The 25,088-nt window shown below is 41.6% G+C and overlaps 1 protein-coding gene across 1 annotated transcript in view; it reads right to left on the minus strand.

Moving 5' to 3' along the window:
- Nucleotides 1-5,019: 5,019 nt before the first annotated feature.
- LOC109429977 (ATP-binding cassette sub-family G member 1) overlaps nucleotides 5,020-25,088 on the minus strand; it is a 132,662-nt gene continuing 112,593 nt past the window's right edge. The window contains exons 7-10 of the mRNA XM_062849239.1: nucleotides 24,399-24,567; nucleotides 24,236-24,336; nucleotides 23,716-23,871; nucleotides 5,020-5,986 (exon numbers count right to left, since the gene is read on the minus strand). Coding sequence (XP_062705223.1) covers nucleotides 5,642-5,986; nucleotides 23,716-23,871; nucleotides 24,236-24,336; nucleotides 24,399-24,567 — 771 coding nt within the window. The 3' untranslated portion in view covers nucleotides 5,020-5,641. The remainder of the gene's footprint in view (nucleotides 5,987-23,715; nucleotides 23,872-24,235; nucleotides 24,337-24,398; nucleotides 24,568-25,088) is intronic.

Genomic DNA, 25,088 nt, shown 5'->3' on the forward strand with positions numbered 1-25,088 from the left:
TTCTTCACACAAGGTGTATAAAGCATGCAATGACAGCATGCATGCTTTTCCCCGAGCTTTTCCCCGCGTGACGTCATAACAACGTTCGTTTATATTTGAGGGGATTAGAAGCAAAGGGGTGTAAGTGACAAAAACCCACTTTTCGAGTAAATCAGGTTTCAAATTTTTCGTCAATTTTTATTACATACATACAAAATGTGAGGAATTTCAAAATCAACCCAATTTTCTCCGATGTAATGAAATCTGAAGAATTCAGGTTCTAATAATTCAATTCATGCCATAACTTAAGAATTATTATGGATTTTTTTTTATTTATTATGGAACGTTTAATTGTCTGCCGCACTATATACGAGTGCGCAATTACAAGTTACTACACTAAATCCTCAATTTATGCACATGGCTGGGGGTGCATAAATTAAAAAAGGCATAAAATGAGGTAAATTTGTGCATAAAAAAAAACGCTTCCGTAACGCCTCTGAATCCCGCCAAAAATGCTCTGAAACTTCCTGAAATGCCTCCAAAATCCCTCTAAAATCCCCTCGGACCCAATGTAACGCATCTGAACCCCCACTTGCACCCGTTTAACGCACGTGAGATCCTCGGAAACCCCCGAAAACGTACCAGTAACGCCTCCAAACCCCGTCGAAAATCCTCTGAAACTCTCTGCAATGCTTTCGAAAACCCCCTCAGACCCCCGAAAACCCCCCGGAGATCTCCTGGTACCTCGCGGAAACCCCTGGGAACCCCATGAAACTCCCCTGTGACTTCCATTTGCTCACCCTTATAAACACCCTTTAGCCGCCGTTGCAATATAGTTACCGTCATTATTAACCTTCCAGGACGCGCGCCGTCAAACAACTGAAACTGCACCGCGCTAGCGCTGTATACGAAAAGCGAGGTTTTTTGGTAGTGTTGTACTTTTTACAACAGCGCGCGCGCTGAAGGGTTAAATATTCTTATGCACAATATTGGTTCTGAGTAGCTTTCCCTTAATTTATGCAGGTCATAAAAAAGGTGCATAAATTAAAAAGTGCATTAAAATAACATGCATAAATTGAGGTTTTAGTGTATTTACCACGTATGTGGCAACCCTAATCCAACCTAATGCATCTGACAGGAGCCAACATCTTTCGTGTATCCACAATGGAATCCATTGTGGATACACAAATGTTTACATACTGATGTTGGATTCTGAAAAATGGCGGCCTGGCACCCTGGTGGTATTTACATTCTCATATGCAAAGTATAGTTTGTTAAAATGTTTCGCTATATGAGATGTAAAAGAGCGAAATATTGAATTCTCATTTTTAACGCCGCCGCCGCCGACGACCAAAAATGATGTTTTAACCGCGGCGCACATCTCTGCCGAAGCACCAAAGCAAGCATCACAGCGGTGCCAGACATCAAGAAACAAGTAGTTAATTGAATGAGATTTGGTCACTACAAATTCGATGTTTTTTCAATCAGAATATGGTCGTTTCTTGGTTTAACATCTTGGTAATCGAACTTCTACGCAAATCGATCAATAATTTCATTTTCCAACGCCATTTCTTTCAAAATATTTGGTTTGGTTTTCATCTAAATATGCTGCTACCGCTCAAGCTTTACGAACTATCATCCAGTTCGGCAGCACTGATTTGCCAATCAGCTGTGAATGTATGCGAGTGCAAAACGTGGGGAGCGAGTATAGACGATTCGTCGCGCCGCACATTGTTGTGACTTCTCCTTTGCGAGAGAGGAAAACAATTACAATGAAACTGTCACCTGCTAGGGAAAGGGAGTGCGTTAGTGGGTGAGTGCAGAATGCTCTACGATGAGAAAATGTGAGAGTGGTTGTGGATTTGCTGTAAATACTGTTGAGATGAATAAGGGGCCACCCGGTGGACCGCGATGAGATGAAAATTTTACGGTGTGCTGAAGATAGGTGCGAGTGGCTCGCGATTTGTGATCGCAATTAAATCAAATATTGAAGGTAAATCCCACTCTAGTGCATCGTAAGATCAACAGTGGAAGTGAGCACGTGTGTTAAAGGTTTGTATCATTAAGTTTGAAGCGTATACAATGCGCTGTGAGTGATTTTTCATGTTGCACATCCTTAATGAGACTAAGATAGGCACAAATACCCTATATTGAGAATACTAGAGCGTCGTGCTGAAAGGAAAGGAAAGATTTATCTTATCTAGATCAGTTTCAATAAATATAGTTAAAACCGGAGTCGTAAGAATGTAATATCCAAATTAATTTACCGAAAACTAAAGTGTCGTATTGAAGAACAGTTTCACCAGATCTAGATAAAAGATAAAACTTATCTAGATCAGTATCAGCAGAACAAGGACAAAACCAAATACATAAAAGTGTAGCATCAATCAACCTAGACAACTTTGCTTAAGACCCTAATCCTCTAGGATGCATGGCAAGAGCTCTAGAGCGCTTGTTCGTCGAGAACCGCAATTGATCTTAGCTAGGGATAGTGGCCAACATTTTGTATTACCTTTGCACTATGCCTTAGGTACTGTCCATAAAATACGTAGACTCAATTTTGGCAATCTCAGACCCCCTCTCCTCCCGTAGACTTTCGTCCATACCCAGTTCCCATGTAATGTGGAAGTTCTACCAGAAGCTCAACGCATCCCGCAACGGCTTCGTGCCGCGAGCCGAAATTTGCAGGGACAAGGACGGGAGCCTCTTGACGGACGGACGTGAGGTGATCGAAAGGTGGTCGTTGGCACGGAAGACCATGACAATAGAGAGAACGACTACAGCAATGCAGCAGAGAATGGAAATGAGCCAACTCACACGCTGAGGGAAGTTAAGGATACCTCAGGGAGCTCAAAACCAACAAAGCAGCTGGAAAGGATGGTATCGCAGATGAACTTATCAAGAAGGGCCCAGAAAAGTTTGCCACCTGTCTGCACCGGTTGCCTTCACAATTCACATTCTATCTCAGATCATCTTCCGTCGTCTATCACCTGAAACGAATAAATCCATGGAATGTTATCAAGCCGGCTTCATCGACGGGCGGTCGACAACGGACCAGATCTTCAGAGTATTATAAATTCTTCAAAAAATGCCGCGTATACCACGTCCCAACACATCACTGGACTTCAAAGCGGCATACGACCGCACGACAGCTATGGAAAAGACGAGAACGGCTTCTTCAGGAAGCTCATTAGACTGATTAAAACGTCTAGGGGACTGATTAAAACGTCTAGGGGGCAAAGTGTTCGGCTCTGATGCATGCTGTTTAATATCGCCTTGGAAGGTGTTATGCGACGAGCCGAGCTCAACAGCCGAGGTACGATTTTCACGAAATCCGGCCAATTTGTCTGTTTTGTGCATAACATGGGTATTATTGCTAGAACATTTGGAGCGATGGCAGAACGTTCACCCAATTAAAACGTTAAGCTGCATACGACTGCATACGGCAAGCAAGGTTTTTGGGAGTGCTGTGTTTTTCATACGGTTGCGCGTTTTAACAGCTCTTTTGTCCTTTAGGGCACTTCGTGAGCGGAGGTCATTATAACTACTGTAGTAAACAGAGTTTGAGAAATCTTTTCTAATTTTACTATTGGCACTGATAGCTACGCTGCTACTTCTATTCTACTTCATCGAGCACGTGGTGTTGTTGCTGTTGTTCCATATCAGTCCATCGGAGTCCATTTGGTATCGGCACAGGTCAATCATCCGTATTCCGGGTTTCGTTAGAGTATTTGCTCAGAAGAGGGTCAGTTGTCAATCGACGTGTCGGCTTGACGTAAAGGGGGGGGGGGAATTGAACCCATGACCATCCGCATACAAAGCGAACGTATGATCCCCAAGACCACGGGGCCACGCCCATTTGCTTCTTTGGAGACGGAGACACCGCAAAAAGGCGTCCATTTTACCCAGTGTGTTTACTATTATTCTTATTCCTCAAGTTCGGTTGTACTTTGACCACGTGGCCGATCACCTATACAGACATGTTTATGTTACTTATTTTTTTTATCTTGAACGTATCAGTTTGGCATATGGCATATGGCATACGATAAACCTGGGTTTGACTAATCTTATTCCACGTGCGTTGCCACCATGACGTCCACCAAACACGCTAGTCTATTTCACCTTTGAACACAGTCTTCGAATAGATAACGCCGAGTAGAATCCCAAGTTCATGCTTCCGCCTGGATTCCGTTACTACCACCTGTTGGCCTGTCAAGGCCAATCACCCTCTAATTCGTCATTCCATTGTGACAAGTGCATTCTTCTTCAACGGGTTACATCCCGTACTCCACTTCTTGACAATCCCCTGACGAATAGCCGTAAATCGCTTATAAAAAGCATTGCTCCTGCGGACGCGATAATCCTAATCGCCCAATCACTCAATCACGCGCTATTATCATCTTCGGGCGGGCAGTTGATAGGCATGTACATATTTTTGCTCACCATCAGGTGCAAAAGGCTGTAAAACTGGGCCACAGCTTAGACGTTCATTGCCACTTGACAGGGTGTTGGTGTCTCCAGAAATGATGAGAACAGATCGATTCACCTGGATGGGGGTTGGACCTTTTCTGTCCTTCGGTTGAATTTATATCTTCGAGGCTTCTTCTCCCAACATAATTAAATTTGATATTTACGCTTATGATAGTTCAGATTTTGAAACATGAACAAATTGAGTAGGACCACAATTATCATTCATATTCATCATTCATTTTTCACATACACACATACACAGCAGACTATATAGATCAGCGTCACTCACTAAAATCTCTCCAATGTGCAAGACAGTACCCAAACCCATAAACCATTCGCAACCAACGCTTAAAATTGATAACGATAACCCAAACCAGCTGGTAGCAAAATCGTGTGCACGTTTCGATTAATACAGTTTTGCCCATCGCCGGCTCTGCTAATGACTCCACGAAAATTTGATAACCGTGCGCCCCAAATCTTCCGCCGTCAAGTTCAGGGGTCTTCCATTCCACAAGGCTTTCTTTCCATTAGCGTACATGGTTTCGACGTACGATTACGTATTCCGAGCGGTCAGTTTTCTTATCGCAAAGTTTTTATTTTCCATTGCAAGACGCGACGTACCTACATACAATACCAATATTCGATTGTTTGGTCAAATAAATAACGCTTGACTCCAGAGTACGGTGTAAAAAAGAGATTACGGTTTTGAACCTAGGTGCGATCTTTTTTTTTTTTGTTCTTTCACTTGAGATTTTGGTTTGGTATAAGTAGCTAATCATAAGGTGTAATACACGGTTACTTTTTCATAAACGTAAGGATAAAAAAGGGGCTATCACGTAATCACAGACGATTGCTTAACACTTTGTTCCAATTTGAATTGGCTCGCTGGTGCGTTTTCTTGTTCCGAATTTAGTGAAGGTGGATGAAAAAATGAAAAGAAGAGACTCTTGCTGGCCTAACTGGGAATGGGTTCAACGGTCGCCCGGGCGACCAAAATGGCAAGATCCTTAGACAGCTGAGAAAGGGAATCACCGAAAGGTCTATCGCGGTTTGATAACATGCTAGATTGGTAAGTGACCCCTTACGGTCCGTTATCATCATCGTGCCAGACGAGCTTTTCGTACTACCTATTTACATTCATACATACTACCCGAACGGTAGCTGAGCTTAACCTATAGAACATAGCCTAACACTATCGCTTATTTAGCTTGTACCACAGCACGAACAGCGTTCCGATGTACATCGTTATCACAATCGACACAATCAGAACGAAGTTCTTCTCCATATCCACGTGCTCAATGTCCATGTCCTTCTGGAACAGGACCGGGTTCTTGAAGTGACAGTAGATTTGCGTTTCCGGACAGAATAGGTCATCGCGGTCCATTCCGTAGACCGAGTTCAGGATGCCGTGGAAGCTGGCCCGGTAATAACTTATGTGCCACATCCACTGGAACAGCGGCGTGATGTCCACGTACCGAGTGCAGAAGCCAAACACGGAGAACAGCACGGCCAGGATGGGACCGATGAAGACGGCCAGCTGGAATGGGATAAATGAAAAAAGGTGTCATTGAACTTCTTAAGTCAAAGCGAAATGAACAATCCACATTAATGACTGTTTATGATTATGGATTTTTAGGAAAAAAACAATAAATCCGCCTAGCGGTGGTGGCACCTTTCTCGTTCCTTCGAAAACCCATTTTAACAAAACTCAAGTGACATGTTATTGAATATTGTACTTTCATACGTTTAAAAAAATCCATTTCATGGCATCACAAACCATATCGTTTTTTTTGGCTTTTGATATTTGAGCCTTGAACTCCTTAAAAAACCGCTATCTAGAATTTTCTAACCATTTATTATTTATCCACCATCTTGGACATTCTGGTCGCCATTTTTGAACTCTAGACTTCTTTCTCATTACCAAGTATACCCATACTGCATGGTTTTAGAGACTCAAACTCCATTAACCCGAATAGAATGGTGGCGTCAATATGACCCAGTCAAGCTCGCTGAACGTACACTACGCTGTCGTGGTGCGCCTAGCCTAACCCATCTTAGGAGGAATAAACAGCCGCCATCTATACCAAATATATTCATATTGAATGATTTATTAACCTTAAACTCCAACAGACGCCATCATGAATTTTGGGACGACATCTTAGATTTTGAACCGCCATGTTGGATATTCTGGTCGCCATTTTTGGACTCCGGACATCTTCATACAAAATATACCAATGTTGCATGGTTTCAGAGCCAAAAACTTCGTTAAACAGCCGCCATCTTGAATTTTAAGTCGCCATCTTGGATTTAAACCAATATTGGATATTCTGCTGGCCGCCATTTTTGGACTCCAGTCATCATCCGCATATCTGTTTGAGAGCCTAAAGCTCTAATTTACAGCCGGCATTCTGAATTTTAGCCGCCATCTTGAATTTTTTACCGACATCGTGGAGTTTCTAGTCATTAGGGTTAATTTCCCCACAAAATTCGTCGACCATGCTAAAGGTTAAAAAAATCGGCGCAGTTCGATGTGTCGCATGATAAGGCTTGGTTCAGTTTTATATACAGCCAGTTCTACCGGTGCTGGTTCGGATCACTGGAATGGCCATAACTCCGGACGCATAGACCAATCTGGACCATTTTTAATAGCAAACAATGCAGTGAAATTCCGGTTCGATTCTAGCTATAGTCCGAAAAATCGGCTAATGGGAAGTGCCTTAAAAGTAAGTGGCCGTTTTTGTATACAGACATTCTATGAAAAATTCGAAGGCTCGAAGGGTCAAGCCACATACAGCAATCAGCTCAGTTCGACGAATTGAGGCAATGTCTATGTGTATCATGTAGTATTACTTCAGAGGGGAAGTGTTATATGCAATGTGCACCGCTTCCATTGTTATTCTATATTTACCCGAGCTTTTTAGCTCCCATCATACCACACCCTTCGATTCCTGTCGTTAGTTTCTTTCATTCTTTAGCGCCTATCAGCGACCACCCTGTGTTATGCTGAGCCCTATGGCCCTGTTTGTAACCTACCTACACATTCGCCGTTCAGCGACCAAGTTACTACACTTTGAGCCCTTTGGCTCCTGTTGAAACACCATATTTAACTAAGTGGCAGGCGTTTTCTTCTGATATTACAGACCTTCCGGTGGGATATCGAAGTCACTCCAGCAATTCTGATGGACTCTAGTTTCCGATTCTGTGGCACTCCAACGACCCAAACCGGTACCACAACGCTTTATACTCGACTATCCCTCCGGCTGTGGGTCTGGCCTACTCCACCCGAGAGTTCCCCGGCGAATAAATACCTCCCGAAACCGATCGTTGTTTCTCTCACCAACTTCGCTGTAATGTTAACATGATCTAAAACTACAGCCCCGTTCACCGAGTTCCATTTTTCATCGATTGACGATATTGTCTACGTTGACGTCAGCCCCAACAATTGCAGCCATTTCGCCTGGTGGTTGTGCCAACCTTGCACAACTGAACAGTACATGCTCCAGTGTTTCTCGAAAGCCCCGACACTCATGATCCATGATGTAGGGTGATGTTACAAAACAATACAAAAAATGTGATCATGTGGGGCATGTAGGGTAAAATAGGGAAAATATCTTTCATATATGCGCGTGATAGCTGTTAGCTTCCAATTGGACCAAAAACTAATTTCAACGTTCCTTAGCAGTATTTGTTTCTTATAAGTGCATTTTAAATCTCCGTTTTCTATGAAAATAGGGCAAAATGGGGCAAATTGGACAACTCCCGAAGATGATTCTGGTAATAATAGATTCAGTGCATTTTGTTAATGCTAAAAATATCAACTTCAAATCAGTAACATTAAAAATCCATTCATAATTAGGTAAAAGTGTAAATTTTCGGCAGTTGTTAGGGCATATGGGGCAAAATAAGCAATTTAAAGGATCTTCCATGTATTTTAATGATTGCTATGAACCTCTAATTACACCTGCAGCTAATTTCAACGATCTACAGTCATGCTTGTTGTTTAAAAGTACATTTTGATTCTCTTCATGTATGAAAAAAGGGCAAAATGGGGCAAAATGGACCACTTCCCGTGCCGTGCGGTGAATGAATTTAGCACCAATCGATTTCTCGAATTTTTTTACGTCAGAAATAGTCTACTTCATGTACCGAAACCAGCGGCGTTAAAAGATCCGTTTTTTGGGTCGATTTTTCCCACTGTGCGACGTGACAGTGGCGATCCAAAACTATCCCCCCCTAATTTAACGGTCGACTGGCGAAGCGAGCGATCGCTTCTATCAATTCAGCACAGACGCGAACCGTTTCCTATATGAACACACGGGGGTTTGGTGTCGAGCTATCAAATCATCGCGAGCCGTTATAGAGGTGGCGATAGTGTTCGGCTATTTTTCATCATGGCGTCGCGGACAACAAATTTGAATTTATTTGTTCTAGCTGTCATGTCGGTTCGTCGGTGCTAGTATGGCCGAATCTGCGCAAGTACCACCTCGCACTCACATACACAGACTGGAATTGCGTTATGTGGAAGCTATTCACAGCATTGTCCAGATGCTGCTGCTACTTGAGTAGTGTGTTGGTTCGCTCTCTCTTGAGAATTCCTCTTGTGTCTCGGTCCCTGTAGCAATCGATGTCTTCTATAGCCTCGTGGTCAGTACTTCGACTTCTTCTAGTGACTCACCGATCACTGGAAGTGCCACGTCGCCGACGAGCTGCACTCATCTGGGAAGGTTTAGCTTTAATACTTCGTCGTAAAAGGCATTCCAAATAGCCGAGCCAAAATAGATCCCTATGGAACGCCTGCTGTAATAGCCGCAATCAGTATGCGATTCTGAAAACAGCTTTTAAGGATCTGGTGCAGATACTCAGGCACCGTCAACCTCCGTAACGAGTTGGCGATCTCTGCCTTGCTGACGCTGCTGAACGCAGTTTTTTTTTTTTTCCTCCCCTGTTGGGGAAATTAAGCCACTGCGTCCAATAGGCTGAACTTTTGTGGCATGTCCCGTTTTGATATTCGCATCTAGCCAGCTAATTACCATGTGTCAAGTAATCAGCTACTGCCGCGACGCGTCGTCTCCCAGTCAGGTGCAATGGAATTGATAAACTCCAAGACCTTCCCAGGTTTTGCAGACCAGATCTCACTGGGTTGCAAGCAACCACTATTTAGAAATCTTTTCCTGCGCGTGTATAAAGCACCACAACTGCAAAGCAGATGTTCCGAGGTTTCACGTTCCGTATTACAGAAACGACAGATATCACTCTGAATATGGCCAATATTTTTCAAGTGATACCTGCTCGGGCAGTGTCCAGTTACTAGGCCAGTGTATGTACATAGAGCTCTCTTGTTGAGCTCTAAGAGCTTTTTGGTTTTATAAGCATTTGGTGTTATAAATCGTTTTGACTGATTGCAATTTTTGACGTCCATCCAATTGGATATCACCCTCTGCTCAGCCCAGCGTTTCAGATCCATTTTAATTGTACAGTTTGATATACCACAGAATGGTTCTGGGCCAGCAAACTGTAAATTGGAACCACTTTTAGCAAGCTCGTCTGCCATTTCATTCCCTTCAATGCCACAGTGACCTGGAACCCAGTATAAGTTTACTGAATTCCCTTGGCACAGCCTGCGCAGTGAAAGAATGCATTCCCAGACAAGCTTTGAAGTACATTTGTAAGCGCACAATGCTTTTAGTGCAGCTTGACTATCTGTGAAAATACAAATATTTGCATATCTGTATTTTCTCTCAAGGCAGATATTTGCGCATTTCAAAATAGCAAGAATCTCTGCTTGAAACACCGTAGGATAGTGTCCCATCGCCACTGAAATTTGTATTCCAGGGCCGTAGATTCCTGCTCCCGTTTTTATTCCAACTTTTGAGCCATCTGTATAGAATTTGATTGACCCTTGACGAACAGTGGGACCTCCGACTTCCCAATCTGCACGAGTTGTTTCGTGCAACTTGTAAGGAACATCATGGTTCTCCACAGGTTTCATCCAGTCTTTAATCATTTTCATTACTGGCCTATTTTGGAAGTATTGTGACCTACAAGATCACCTGGCATAAACTTTTCAACTCGTTCAAATCTTAGCAATTCCTTCTCTGCTTCTAATTGCACGTACTCGTGCAAAGGTAGCAGATTGAGAATCGCATCTAAAGCTTTTGATGGTGGGCTTCGCATCGCTCCTGTAACAGCGATGCAATGGACGCAAGACGTTGAATTTTCGCAAGCTTTGATTGCGTGGTAGCCTCTTTTGTTTTTGGCCACCAGACAAACGAAGCATACGTCACTTTTGGGCGGATTATGGCAGTATAAATCCACATTATCATTTTTGGTTTCAAGCCCCACTTCCTACCAATAGTTTTGGAGCATAACCAGAACGCACTTGTTGCCTTACCGATCACGGACTCAATTTGAGCATTCCAGTTCAGTTTAGCATCCAGTATCAAACCTAAGTATTTGACTCGATCACTAGGATGAATTTGTATCCCTCCAAGCCGAAAAGCTTTTAGGTTGATCTTCCTTCTCCTAGTGAAAGGGACAATTACGACTTTTGACGGGTTGATGCTAAGACCCTCCTTAATACACCATGAATGTGTATAGTTTAGAGCCCTTTGCATTCTCTCCGAAACAGTTTCGTCATACTTTCCTCTCACTATTATGACTATATCGTCTGCAAAGCCCACAACTTCGAAACCTTTTTCCTTCAAGCTTCTTAGAAGATCGTCTACAACCAAGGACCACAATAGTGGTGAGAGGACTCCTCCTTGAGGGCAACCTTTCGTTGCCCTTACTGTTATAGAAGAACTTCCCAGCTCAGAGGTGATTTCTCTTTTTGCAAGCACAGTATAAATCCAATGTATGATACATTGGTCGAAGTTTTTGTTCTCCATGGCACGCTTCATAGATGAATAGGAGGCATTATCAAATGCCCCTTCTATGTCTAAAAAGGCGCATAGAACTATTTCTTTTGCTGAAATCGTTTTTTTCCACCTTTGTTACTAGCGAATGAAGTGCCGTAACCGTTGACTTACCAGATTGATAAGGAAACTGGAAGTCAGATAGGGGATGGTCTTTTATGTAAGAAGAATTGATAAAATCCTTCAAAACCTTTTCCATAGTCTTCAACAAAACTGAAGAAAGACTAATTGGCCTGTATGCTTTGGGATGCGTCTTGTCTCGCTTCCCCTTTTTTGGTATAAAGATAACTTTTACAAGTCTCCATTTTGATGGAACGTAATTCAATCTTAAACTAGCCTTGAACATCTCAATTAGTGGTGGAACCAACACCGCTTCTCCATTTTGAATCAGTGCTGGAAATATTCCATCAACTCCTGCAGATTTAAAAGGCTGAAATGATCTAATTGCATTTTTCACTCTGGCCTTCGTGAAGATTTCATCAGCTAGATCTGAGGCGGTGTTTATTGTACTAGTTGACTCCGATGAGTTTATACTAGGACATCCTTCACCTTCCTCAGATATAGTATCATTGGAATCCACACTTAGAACCGAACCTGGAAAATGGGTTTCCATCATTAAATCCAAAGTTTCACGAGGAGTTTTGGTAAAAGCTCCATCGTCGCGCTTCAGGTTTCCCAATTCATTTGAATGATCTTTTGCAAGCGTTTTCTGAAGTCTTGCAACTACAGGAGTGCTGTTTATGTTTTCACATGTCCAAGATTTTCTTTTCGATTTTCGTATTTCGTTGTTGTAATCAGTCAGGGCTTTCCTGTACTGAGTCCAATCTCCCGTTTGTTTCGCTCTATTGAACATTTTACGAGAAAATTTTCGAAGGCGATCCAGTTTTAAGTTCCACCATGGCAGAGCGTTAATGATTAATCATAAATTTAATCATGATTAATGATTAATGATTAAGATTAATCAAAAATCAGTAATCATAATCACCAAAATTTCTCATTTAATCATTAATCATTAATCTTAATCACACTGATTTCGCAATTAAACATTAATCAGTAATCATAATCATAAGAAAAAAAATTAATCACTCATTAATCATTCATCACCAAAAATTTTTCACCATATAAAATATATGATCCAATTTGAATTGGTTCAAATGCTCTTCTTCTTGATTATTTTTTCAATAATCTCCCAGACAGAGTTACCTTTTACTTTTGGAACTTCAAAAATATTTTAAACAATAATTATATTTTAATCATTTCCTGTTTTTTGTGATTGATTAATCATGATTAATCATGATTTTTAATCAATGAGCCATTTTTAATCATTAATCATAATCAATAATCACAGATAAAATCAATTTTAATCATTAATCATAATCATTAATCATCCCAAACATCAAATTAATCATTAATCATAATCAATAATCACCGAAATTTGAATTTTAATCACCAATGATTAATCATGATTAAAATATTTGTTAATCATGAACGCTCTGCACCATGGCACGTCTCTAGTAGAAGACGATTGTATGGTGGGACAACTTCTGTTAAAGGAATTAATGATACTTTCATTTACCCTTTGAGAAAATGATTCTAACTTTTGGGTTGAATCAATAGTTTCTCCCATTGTAAATGAATGCGTATTCAACAATTCTACATATTGATCCCAGTTTGTCCTCCTGGGATTTCTAAATGCGGTTCTAGAATAATCTCCACCACTCCAATTGAAGATTATGTGTTTATGATCAGACAGAGAAATCTCATCTGACACGTACCAGTTTGTGATCTTGTCAAAGATTGCAGCATTGCACAGTGTTAGATCCAAGACCTCTTGTCTGATTACATTTGAGAAAGTAGGTTTATCACCATTATTGCAAATGTCTATATTGTTCGAAGACAGATACTCTAATAGTGACTCACCTCGACTGTTAATATCCGTACTACCCCAAACCGTGTGATGTGCATTGGCGTCACAGCCAATGATAAACGATTTGTTGTTTTCTTTACAGAATTGGACAAATGATGCGATCTCAGGAGGAGGTGCCTCAGGAACATCGCCAGGAAAGTAAGCTGAAGCCACAGCGATCTCAGTTTTACCCCTAGTGGTTGGTACCTCTACCATGATCGCAACAATGTCCTTTCTGATAAACTCTGTAATAGGATAGCATTTTAACGTTTTGCGTACTAAGACAGCGGTTCTGGGTGAATCTTGTTGCTCATCATAAAATATTTTACTATTTTGTGTCAGAACTCCAAGAATCTTTCGTTTATTGGACCATGGCTCTTGAATAAGCGCCACTTCCAGTCCTTCTTTTTTAAACCTTCGACTCAACACAGCAGAAGCACCTTTTGCGTGATGAAGGTTTACCTGTACGAACTTAATTCCTGTCATAAAAAAAAAAAATCATTTACCCACTTTTATTAAGCCTCGGAATTGAGACGTAAGAAAAGTGGCCGATTATCCCGGAGACAAATAAGGTCCACTGCGTCATTGCTCCGTTTAACACAGTAAGGGCAACATACTGTGGAGGGTGCCCTGGTACTCCACAGGCTCCGTTCACGGTTAAGTTTTTATAAGACCCCCCTAACCATTCATTCCTAGGCACGGTACGCTTAACACCATGAATTAGGGGTCGCTTGTTTGGTGGACTTTTACCACCGGATTAGGCAATCCGTAGTGATATTCTTAGCCAGTTGAGGGAACTGCTACCGCCACTACACGGCTATCTAGGCTGATCGGGAATAGAAATTAATATTGATGATCAACTTCTTCAGAGCCCGAACAGCCCTCAACGCAGTTTTAGGTCCATTGCGTTACCAAAGTGACCATCGCGCAGTATTGGTTACCACTTCACTGTTGCTTCTGTGTCGTTTCCATAGCATTCACAACCGTCCTGAGCTTGCCTTTTCGGAATCCGAACTGCATCTCTGATAGACCACTCTCACGCTCCGTGTACTTCGTGAGCCTGGTTAGGACCACTATTTCCAACAATTTGCCAACCGTATTCAATAGGCGCATCGGCCTATACGCCGATAGGTCGCCGGGTTGTTTACCTGACTTTAGTAACAGCACTTACTTCTACCGTTTCCAGATGTCGGAAAAACAACCCTCCTTTAACCCCAATGTTGTATTGTGGTAGTAAACGTATTAGGATTTTTGTGAATGGCTGTTTTTGAGCGACATTTGAATTTCCATCCGGTCCTGGGAACCGGGAACAGTGTCTCGATGATCTTTTTTCATATTTTTAACCGCTTAACCTAATTTACAGCTCTATTGTTCACTTGGGCACTACGTGAGCAATTACAATTGACAGCTGCAATTACACTTTCTACAGCGCCTAAATGTTTTCTATTCTAATTCTACTGTATCGAACTGGTTGCGTATGTGCTGCTTTCACTTTCTACTCTGTCCATGGTAGAAGGATGAGCACGAGAGTGTCGACATGTTGCTCTGGCTTTGCCAGTACGATCGAGGGTCCATTATGAGTTGCGGTTCGCCGATATCCAAATTTCAGGTCCGTTAGAACTATATGCTCCGAAGAGGGTCACGTGTCTGCCACTCTCAGGAGGAAGAACAACTGACGAAAAATTACAAGTGCCGGGTCCTTTGCATCCTCCTTCTAGCTCGGAAACACTGTGTACGCAGTTCAGCAATCGTCGCATTTCACCAGTAGACAAGGCGTCGACAGAGTCTTGGATTTGCCAGCCTTGGCATGGTTGCATCACACACTCGGTATGGCTTTGCTATCAGCTGATCTGCGCTGAGTTTCAGTGAGACTTCTTCCTGCCTCAGAGTTTCCTCGAATGCTTCGTTATTGAAGTTTGCGGTTTTCCATCTCTGCTCAAAATTGAGTTCCACTTGGATCGGCCTGCGTCCAGCCTCCTATGTGATACGGGATCGCTCGATGGTCACTGTGGGTATATTTATCACTTACTTTTCAGTTTATAGCTCTTATCATACCGGGGCTGCAGAAAACTACACCTCTGACATACCCTACGATAGGTGCTGGCCTTGCTCTCCTCGACTATGTCCACATTCAGCTTTGAATGAGCTTCAAGTAGGCTGCAACCTCTTGTGTTTGTTAGTCGGCTACTCCTCTTGACCGCCCAAGCGTTGGAGTCGTCGGCTATGCCGACTGGTTTTCGATCAGTTAACTTCTCTGTCACCTTGTCCAACATCTGCCAAGTGGGAACTGCTCTATCGCCCATCTTGAGGGCCTTTAGCAATTTCGTGCCAGGTGGCCGTACTCAAGGCATTTGAAACACACGGTTGCTGAGAAATACTCAGCGGGCACACAGAACAGCGTATTTTGATCTTGCAAACTCTTGTTTCCGGCATCGATCGGTAGTTTAATCGATGCCGCCTTCGTGCCAGAAGATCCGTTTCTTATGCGGACGGTCATCCGGGCTTCTCTTAGCTCGCACTGCTCCTTCACGGCTAACCCAAATTCCTCCCCAGTTGTGACCTCGTCCAAGTCTTTGCATAGGAGGGTTTGCTTCCGAACATAGGACCCTGACTTTGACCTTGTCGCCCATAGCTTTCTCGGTAAGCTCTTTGTAGGACTAGCTGCTGTCTTTTGGGTCCCTTTTTTACTCGAGTACCATTTCCCCATTGGGGGTGCATCAAATTTTTTGTACGTCTGCCTTCAGCTTCCTAAGGTCCGGATTGGTTCGCATGGTGCGCAAATTTCCCACGTACGTGTCGTGAGAGCTTCACCTTTATGTCCCCTCTAGATGAGCTATTGTCTTATGATTACCCTTTTCATTTGCCGACGACCTGCCATGGGGTATGGCCGTCTGCTACGACATTCTCTGGATGACGTACACCAGTAACGGGCACGTTCTTGAAGCCGCCGGGTCCAAAATATCCTGGCAATTTTCTAGGCCTCTTCGGCGTGAACTATAGTTTGCATCCTCTGGGGGACACCTCCCACCACGCTGTTTTCCTCCGCAGTTGTATTGGTGACTTGCCTTCTCGTTTCCGAAGTTTGACTTGCCTCACTGTCAGTCTTGGCAACTGAGAGCTACTTCTCAGCTTCTTCGGCTCTCTAGGCCCTATTCTTCTAATATTTAACTGCCGATCCAAGAGCCCCCTGGATCTTAATCGCCAACGCTTTGATGTCCTTATGCACGTTGCTCCTTTTGTCGACGTATTCGTGCAGCTCATCTACCAGCTTTCCGGCTACCTCTACCTTTGGTAGTTTTGGAACTCTCGATCATACGCTGTATGGGCCTGTCTTTAAACTACACACTTAAAACAGAATGCCGAAATCGGCTGTGCAAATCTAAGTTTGTTAAAGTTCATTTGCTGAAATTTCGACTAAACGCTTGACGTTTAAAGTTTGATTATAGCGGCTCCCATGGGTGTTGTTATGAATAAACTTGACTTTTTGCTAATATCCCAGTTAATTTGCGAGCCGAGCGCTCGGTTGTGCAACTCTCGGCAAAAGAATGGAAATTAGCCGAGCTCAACTGAGTGTATCAGATGAGGAGTCTCCATTTGACCTTCTTTGCACTTTTGAGTGTTCCTTCGCAAAATTTCAGGCGTCCCTGCTTAACGAACTAGGGAACCTGTACAAATTGTTTGTGACCACATTTTGTGGATAACTCGCTTCCATTGCTACTCCAAGAGAGTTTCATTGTGGTTTTGTACCTACAACGCCCTCCATTGTGGTACTTATACCATAGCTATTGCTTTGAAAGAAGCTTGTCCTCTGCGGACCGCAAGAGGTATTCCTGAATGGAACTCTGATCTGTTCAAGTTCAAAATATCTTCGGATAAACCATTCTTTTGTATAGTTACAAATCTCTAGCTTCCGCTTGAGAATTATAGCTATATAATAGACTTAGTGGGCCCTAAAAAGCTCTGCTTAGTTTAAATCTCCAGGAGGAAATGTTTTGTCCTATTTTTCTCCAGAGGGATTTGAGTATTTCAAACATGTGTTGAACTCTTGTAGTTTTCTATGGGATATTTTCATGGCGTGAAATTACTCCACAGTTTTATCCCGAAAGGGTGCGTGCGTTGTATAAAGATGGAATGAGCTTCAGATTTATCTGGTTACCTCGTTCTTTCTGAAATGCTTGAGACGCATTCTCGATTATCACATCTGTGATGTTCGTCTGGCTGGCATGCCTATTCATGTGAACTCACATGCCTCCCAATTTGGGGTGTCCACAGTGACTGGCCCATATAGCCGAGGCGGTAAACGCACGGGTATTCAGCATGACCATGCTGAGGGTGACGGGTTCGATTCCCGGTTGGTCCAGGATCTTTTCGTAAAGGAAATTTCCTTGACTTCCTTGGGCATAGAGTATCTTCGTGCCTGCCACACGATATACGCATGCAAAATGGTCATTGGCAGAGGAAGCTCTCAGTTAATAACTGTGGAAGTGCTCATAGAACACTAAGCTGAGAAGCAGGCTTTGTCCCAGTGAGGACGTTACGCCAAGAAGAGAGAGAGAGACAGTGACTGTTTTACACAAAATTGTATATGATTTCAAGAAAGTACTCGCTCAAACGTAGGTTTTGCTTGGGTTATTTCTTGAATATTGAGGATGCTTTCGATGCCGTGCCTTTCAATGTCATATTGAAAGTCGCATGACGTCACAAGTTACCTCCACTGAGCTATAGGCCCTCTTTACGCTTATGCGTTTTACAGTGTCCTTTTCAGGGCACTGATTAAACCCGTTATGGTATGGGCTATGAGCTCTCGTTGCGCTTATGCGTTCATTCCCTTTTCTAGGGTACCCCTTCCTATTTCATCACCTTTCCCTTTCCTAATCCCATTCCATCCCTTGTCCCATTCTCCCTCAGGTAAATGATGAAATAGGCTTATATCGGCACCAACATTTCAAAAGGGCGTAACTGCATTTGGAAGTAATACCTTCTTTCAAAGCTGTAGGTCGTACTGCCTCCCTTACACTCAAACCACCGTGGTTGTCGGAAAGAGGAGAGTTTTTCCCATCTGGTACTTGTTGTGAAAAACATGGAAATCATAACACATGATCCACAGCTTTAAAAGAAGGTGATGATTCCAAAAGCAGTTACGCCCTTTTGAAATGTTGGTGTCGATATGTATGGCGATGGCACAAATGTCCCAAATGGAGGATAACGTGCCTCTGGAGCCGGCCTTCTGATACCTGATACCTGAGTGTGTACGCATACTCTGTGGGAGGAGTGATCTCTTGGTTGTGTATAAAACAGGGAGGACAAGCGAGGGTTGCTCACGTTCCTTTCATGGATGGAGTTCGTGCCCAATAAACGTATTCGGAGGCCTGCCAAGGTTTTTCCGAGACGGAGTCAAACGTACCATTAGCCCTCTCGCCGTTCCAAGTAGGTGTCACCCTTCTATACTCAAGGAGTAGAATGGCACGAATACCAGCCCATCGTCGCCATCCAATCCATATTCCGTAACTTGTCCGCTTTTTCTTTCAGTTAACCAGAATGCCATAATCAGGATGTTACTGGCTTCGATCCTGATGTGCCGGTTGGCACTCTGGGTTATTGGGCCAAGGCACTTTGGAAACGGTACCAGGTCGATTGTACAGAGTTGCTAGCAGATGTGTTGGTTTTTATGGGGCTTGCATCAGAGCCCAGTGTTGAATTCCCGACACATACTCTGCTTGAGCTGTCTGGAAACCAGAAGCTCGGTCCCCGACGGATGTATGAACGGTTTCGATTAGGAAAGACCTCCAGCTTCCACCCGACTTGCAGTCTTGTGTATTATTTATTAGACTGGGTCAACAAAGTCGATTTTTTGGAACAAAGCTTTTTCGATTCCTTTTGGCGTCCAAAACAACTGTGCAAAATTTGGGATCGATTGTTTGCGTCCCCGTATTCCGCATTGCGATTGAAATTTGTATGGAATTTAGAATGGGAAAACGTGCTTTTTTGCATTTTTCTCCTAAATTGATTTTTTTCGTCTAAAACGATCTAACTAATTACGTTGAAGTATAGCCTAGGATATGACGAAAAACTTGTGAAAAAGTTATAACGTGCAGATTGCTCGGTGGTGCTTAACATTTAACATGGAAAGGAATATCAACAATAATAAAATCTTAATTTTTGGCCCAATTTACCAAGCGAATAACTTTTTTTGCAAGCGTCGGATCACTTTGCGGTCTTCGGCAAAGTTTTTCGGCATATCCTAGACTATACATTAACGTCATAAGTTACATGATATCAGACAAAAGAACTCAACTTATGAGTAAAATGCAAAAAAGTACGTTTTCCCATACTAACTTCCATACAAATTTCAATCGCAATGCGGAATACGGGGACGCAATCAATCGCTTCCAAATTTTGCACAGTCGTTTTGGTCGCCAATACAGATTGAAAAAGCTTTGTTCCGGGATGATGCGATCAAATTTAAAGTTTCTCCATACAACGTTGAGGAGACAACTACGATATAAATGTGTTGGAAATGCAAGGGATGTAATTATTCAATAAACCTAATTATTAAAAAAGATACTCATAATCTCAAATTCAGATAAATTTCTTGCGAGAAAGGCAACATGAATATTGAAGAGATGGATATTATTTTAGATAAAAATTCAACCTACAAGTCATACAGTAAGCAATAAACATATTATTTAAAAAAAGATTGCTTGAATTCCGGGATTAAATACAATCATAAATTATTGAGAAAATGATATCTTTAAACGCACCAAAACTGGTACAAATCTCCAAGGGAATTATTTATTTGGATTCAATTTTTACTAACAGTTTTCAGACTTATCCAAAACCCCATCTTTCATAATATGAGCACAAATTATTATACTGAATAAGATTTGCAATAACCCCATAGAAATACACAAAATATTGCGATGATTTACAGAAGTGCAAAAAACCGATGGTACGGAGAGAATAGAGACCACCGGTGCGCAAAGGCGACCGATCATTATTTTACTCACATGGAAACGAACGGCCGGTGCGAAAATGGGTTGATAACGAAATTAAAAATCGTTAACGACGTGCTGTTGCGTGTGTAGTATTAAGCCCACGGGTGGGCTTGGTCTTAAAAAATGGTGACTAAAACATCCTAAATGGCGGCTCCAAATCCAAGATGGCGGCCTTAAATCAAATATGGCGGCGTTTCAAGGAGTTTCAGGCTTGGGCTATAAAATATACAAGCAATATGGCTATATTTGAAATATGAAAGATGTCCGGAGCCAAAAAAAAATCACCAGAATATCCCAGATGGTGACCTGAAATCCAAAATTGTGGCCCAAAATGCAGGATGATGGCATTTTTAAGGAGTATTAGGCTTTGAAGCCATGCTGTATGCGTATATTTGGTGTGGTGAAGATGTCGGAAGTAAACGTATGCAACGATTTTGAGCACTTTTGGTTATAACTCAGTCAATTTCTAATCAATTGACTTGATGTTTTGAACATGGCTAGATAGTGTGCGTATCTCACCGTTATAGCGCCTCTCTGCCCAAATAGTCACATACCCTATTATTCCAGGTGTTTGTTCAGATATGTTCCTAGCTTATCCTTAAAAAACAATTCCTGTAGAAATTCCTAAACAGATTGAAGAGTAGTTTCTCTAGCGATATTTCATCAAAGATTCGTTCAGAAATTCAGTCATTCATTTCAGTCATTCCTTAAGAAATTCTTACAGCTTATTTTCCAGAGGTTTCTGTGGGTATTCATCCCAAAATTTATGCACCGATTTCTTCAGTAATTCAGATTTTGTTTTGCAGGAAGGCTTTCTAAATTTAAAAAAAAAAAAGTTCCTTGAAAAATTGCTTCTGGAATTTCTCTGCAAACTCACCTTTCATCTTTCTTTAGAAATTCATTTAGAAAATTCTCAGGAGATTCTTCCAGATGTTTCTTCCAAGGGTTTCCCAAAAGATTCTCCTCCTGGGGTTGCATCATATACTTTTCCAGAAGTTATCGGAAATCAATTGAGAATTTTATTTGTTGATGTTTCTCCACGAATATCTTAAGATTCTTCTTGTTATTACTGTAGAATATTCTCCGGTTTTCCAGGCCTTTCTTCGGAGATTCCTTAGAAACATTCAGTTTCTTTAGAAATTTCATTTGGTATTCCTCCAAGAATTCTTTAAGATTTGTTTTAGACTTCTGCTGCTAAATTTTCTTCCAAAAATTCCTCTAGGCTCTATGGGTTACTTCAGAAATCTACCAGTCATTTTCGTTCACAAATTTCTTCCGAGAATTCCTCCAAAAGTATCTCCGGGAGTTCTTCCAAGAATTGCTTCCGAAAATCCTCCAGAAATTTCTTCAGAAATTGATTGAGATTGTTTTTTTTTTTAACTGCATCCAGTACTTTTGACTGTAATTTTTGCACCATTTTCTGTAAAATTATTTTTTTTTTCCAAGGATTCTTTCAGGATATACCAACATGTCTTCTTGGAATCTCCAGAGATGACTTTAGTAATTGCTTCAGGGAACCCTTGAAGAATTTCTCCAGTACTTGTTATGTAACTTCATAAACTACTATAAAACTATAAAATCCGTTGAGGAATCTCAGGAGATATTTCTGAAGGAACCGCAACAGATATTCCAAAAAGAAACCTTCTAGAGAGTTGATTAGTTATTCCTGACGAAATTTTTAAGAGACTCATGGAGAAACCCTTGAAAGAATTTCTAAAAGAACCGCGTTTCTGTAAAAAAATCAAATATATTGTTTGGAGAAATATCTTGCTGATGTTCATGCAGAACCATTGGAGGAGCCTCAGGAGACATTTCTGAAGACATTTCTTAAAAAAACTTCCAGAAAAAATCCATTGAGGAATTTATGAAGTATTGCTTAGAGGATTTTTGTAATGATTGAATTCTAATAATTTATTATTAAACTAGCTGTCCCCGGCAAACTTTGTCTTGACTACTGCGTTTTTTGAGGTTTTAAGTCCCAAGCCAAGTTCACGTCCTCGTTCAAAATGTATGAAAACCCGATTTTCAAAAACTCTCAATTTTTTCATGTTTTTTGCCTCATAAACCTTCATTGGGTGAAAACTAACAGAACAAAACTTAGACGACCTAAATCTGACCATCCGTTTGCAATTTATGCGCGGTCCCACGTATACCGCTGCATTTTTATATAGATAGATATTCTAAAAAAATCGTGCTCTCATCAAAACATAAGGACGATATTCTGAATCAATTCATGGAGGAATTCTTTAGCGTTAGGGAGTATCGGGAGAAACACTAAACTTCTACAAAGATTCATAGAAAAATCTCATGAGAAATTTCAAAAGAGATTTTTATAGAAGTTTCCATACATTATTTCTTAAAAAATATCTAAATTTCTTAACGAATCCGAGCAAAAATGTTCAAAGGTATTCTTGAAAGAAATCCATGTATTTATTCCTGTAGGAACTTCTGAATGAATCTCTGTATGAATTTCTGCATGAATCTTTGGATGAATACCTGCTGAAATCACTGAAAAATCATGAAAGTACTTGTGAAGGAATTCCTAGAGACATTGTTGCGAGTATTTTCAATGGAATCCCTGGAGAAATTCCAGAAGTCAGCCATTCGTAAAAAATCTGTACGTATTACTGAAGTAATCCCAGGAAGATGTTTTTAAGAAACCACTGGAGGGAAAGAAATACTGAAGGAAGTCGTACAGGTATATCTAAGAATTCTTGAAAAAGAAAATCTGAAAAGATTCTTGGAGATTCGAAGGAAGCCTTGAAGAAACTTGTTGATGAATCCCCTACAGAATTAAAGAAAGAATTCCTGAAAGAATTCGTGTGCTTTTTTTCATTATAAGGAAATTTCTGGAGTTATTTTGGTGGAATTAAGTTTAAAAAGTACAATTTTTGCATGACGTCTTTTATGGACTTCAATGAATCGCTGTAGCCATTTTAGAAGGTTTGCTGTAGAAATTATTTAAAAATTTTAAGGACGTACTTAAGACATCCAGAAGTATTTCTTAAGTAATATTTGTATGATGAGTTGAAAAAATCCCTGGAGAAATTTCTAAACGAATTCTACATTCTTGATTTTCTGAAAATAAAAGAAGAATCTCTGAATGAATGTCTGAAATCCCTAGATGATTCCTTTGATTTGAGAGGCTGTATGTCAAGCCATCTTTTATAAGAAACTTTAATATTACTCATTTGAAAAGGAATTAATAACCGTTTATCATTCAGTGTTGAAAATCTTTCATGCGAGATCCACTATAAAGATCACAACGCCATAAAATGCTCATCTCACAGTTGCATTCAACATTCTTTCTCACCTAGTTACCGGTTCTCACTCTACATATACTCACTCCAGTTGTTTTCACGCTCGCATCTCACTCAAGCGATAACATTCTTCTCTCTCACCAGAACCGGCATCTCACAACCAGCCAAGCCATCCATAACAACAAACTCACCTTAATCGAGAGCGACGCCCCGATGAAGAAGCCCCAGGCCTGCGCCGAAATGGATCCCGCAACGCAAAACAGCGCAAACAGCACGAACCGGTCGAAGGTGTAGTAGTTGCCGGTCAGATGGTAGCTTATCACCACGTAGATCAGCGAGCAGGCGATCTGCGGACGGAACAAGAGCAGTTAGGTAGGTATAGATGAATGAATGACTGTGGAATAATTGCTGAGTGAGTAATGGAAGGCGGGCAAACAAGTTTCGGGGATGTCGCCGCCGGTCGATTGGTATCTACGATTTCGGCGGAGGTGTTCAAGAGAGGTTGTTTTCTATTTGCCTTTGCCTTATTTGAAGCGAGAAAGCGTGAGTCTCTTGAAGTTCTTGAGTTGAAGTTCATGGGTAAATATTTGAGTTTGACAGTCATCGTATGTTTTGGGGTAAACAGACGAGCCCCCGGTCCGAGTTGACGTTGACATGTTGTTCAACAGGTTGTTGAACATGTTTGGCTAACTTCCTGATGTAAATACCAACCTGTACTGGAACTTCGATGATCAATATGGAAAGAAAGTAGGGTCCTAGTTTGTACCATCGGTTGAAATGCTCCCGGGTTAGTGATTCCATTTCAAGTTGGACTGAAATTCAGATCATATCATTAGAATATCTATGACAAAATACTAAACACATCAAAGCTTACATGATAGAACAACAGCCATTTTCCCGGTGTAGACCAACATCAGCATGGAGCCGTACAGGTAGACGTAGTTGGCAAGGACTTGATTGGCATTTGGTCCGACGCCTTGGTAGATGTATCCAAATAGAGTGGCGACGGAGGCATGTGCGATCAGTCGAATCCCCAGCAGGTACTGAAACGTAACAAAAAATACACTAATTTCAATAAACTATCAAACAAAAAAGATTAATTGTTTCAACCAATGCAAACATCACACGCAAAGAACCCCCCCACTGACTGCCGGCGGGGAACCGGTTCCGGAAAAAGAAATAAAGTTACCTGCCAATCAGATTTCAACATATTTTTCATCTATCCTACTGAATATGGATGGAGAACTGTCTGAGCCTGAGAGCAGAGTGCGAAACGTTTCTCCGCGCAAAACCGGTTACCGCGTGGTGGCAGTGTGGCAGTTGATGGGATAATTATTAGAATTAGAGTCAATGTGAGCCGGGAAGATTGAACAGTTCGGCGGATTGAAAGGCTGAACTTGCTGGACGACGGGTGATGCGAAGAGTAACATGTTGTTGTTAGGTGTTCTTTATGGCTGTTGGCGATATAGTCTCGTGCAGGCCAGCTTGATGCTGACTACGTAACAGGGGATGCTGGGCACGAGATAAACTAGTATATTGAAGCGGTGTCTGAGCGGGCAGAAGG

This window comes from Aedes albopictus, chromosome 2 (assembly GCF_035046485.1).
Source record: "Aedes albopictus strain Foshan chromosome 2, AalbF5, whole genome shotgun sequence".
In the NCBI taxonomy this organism is placed as follows: domain Eukaryota; kingdom Metazoa; phylum Arthropoda; class Insecta; order Diptera; family Culicidae; genus Aedes; species Aedes albopictus.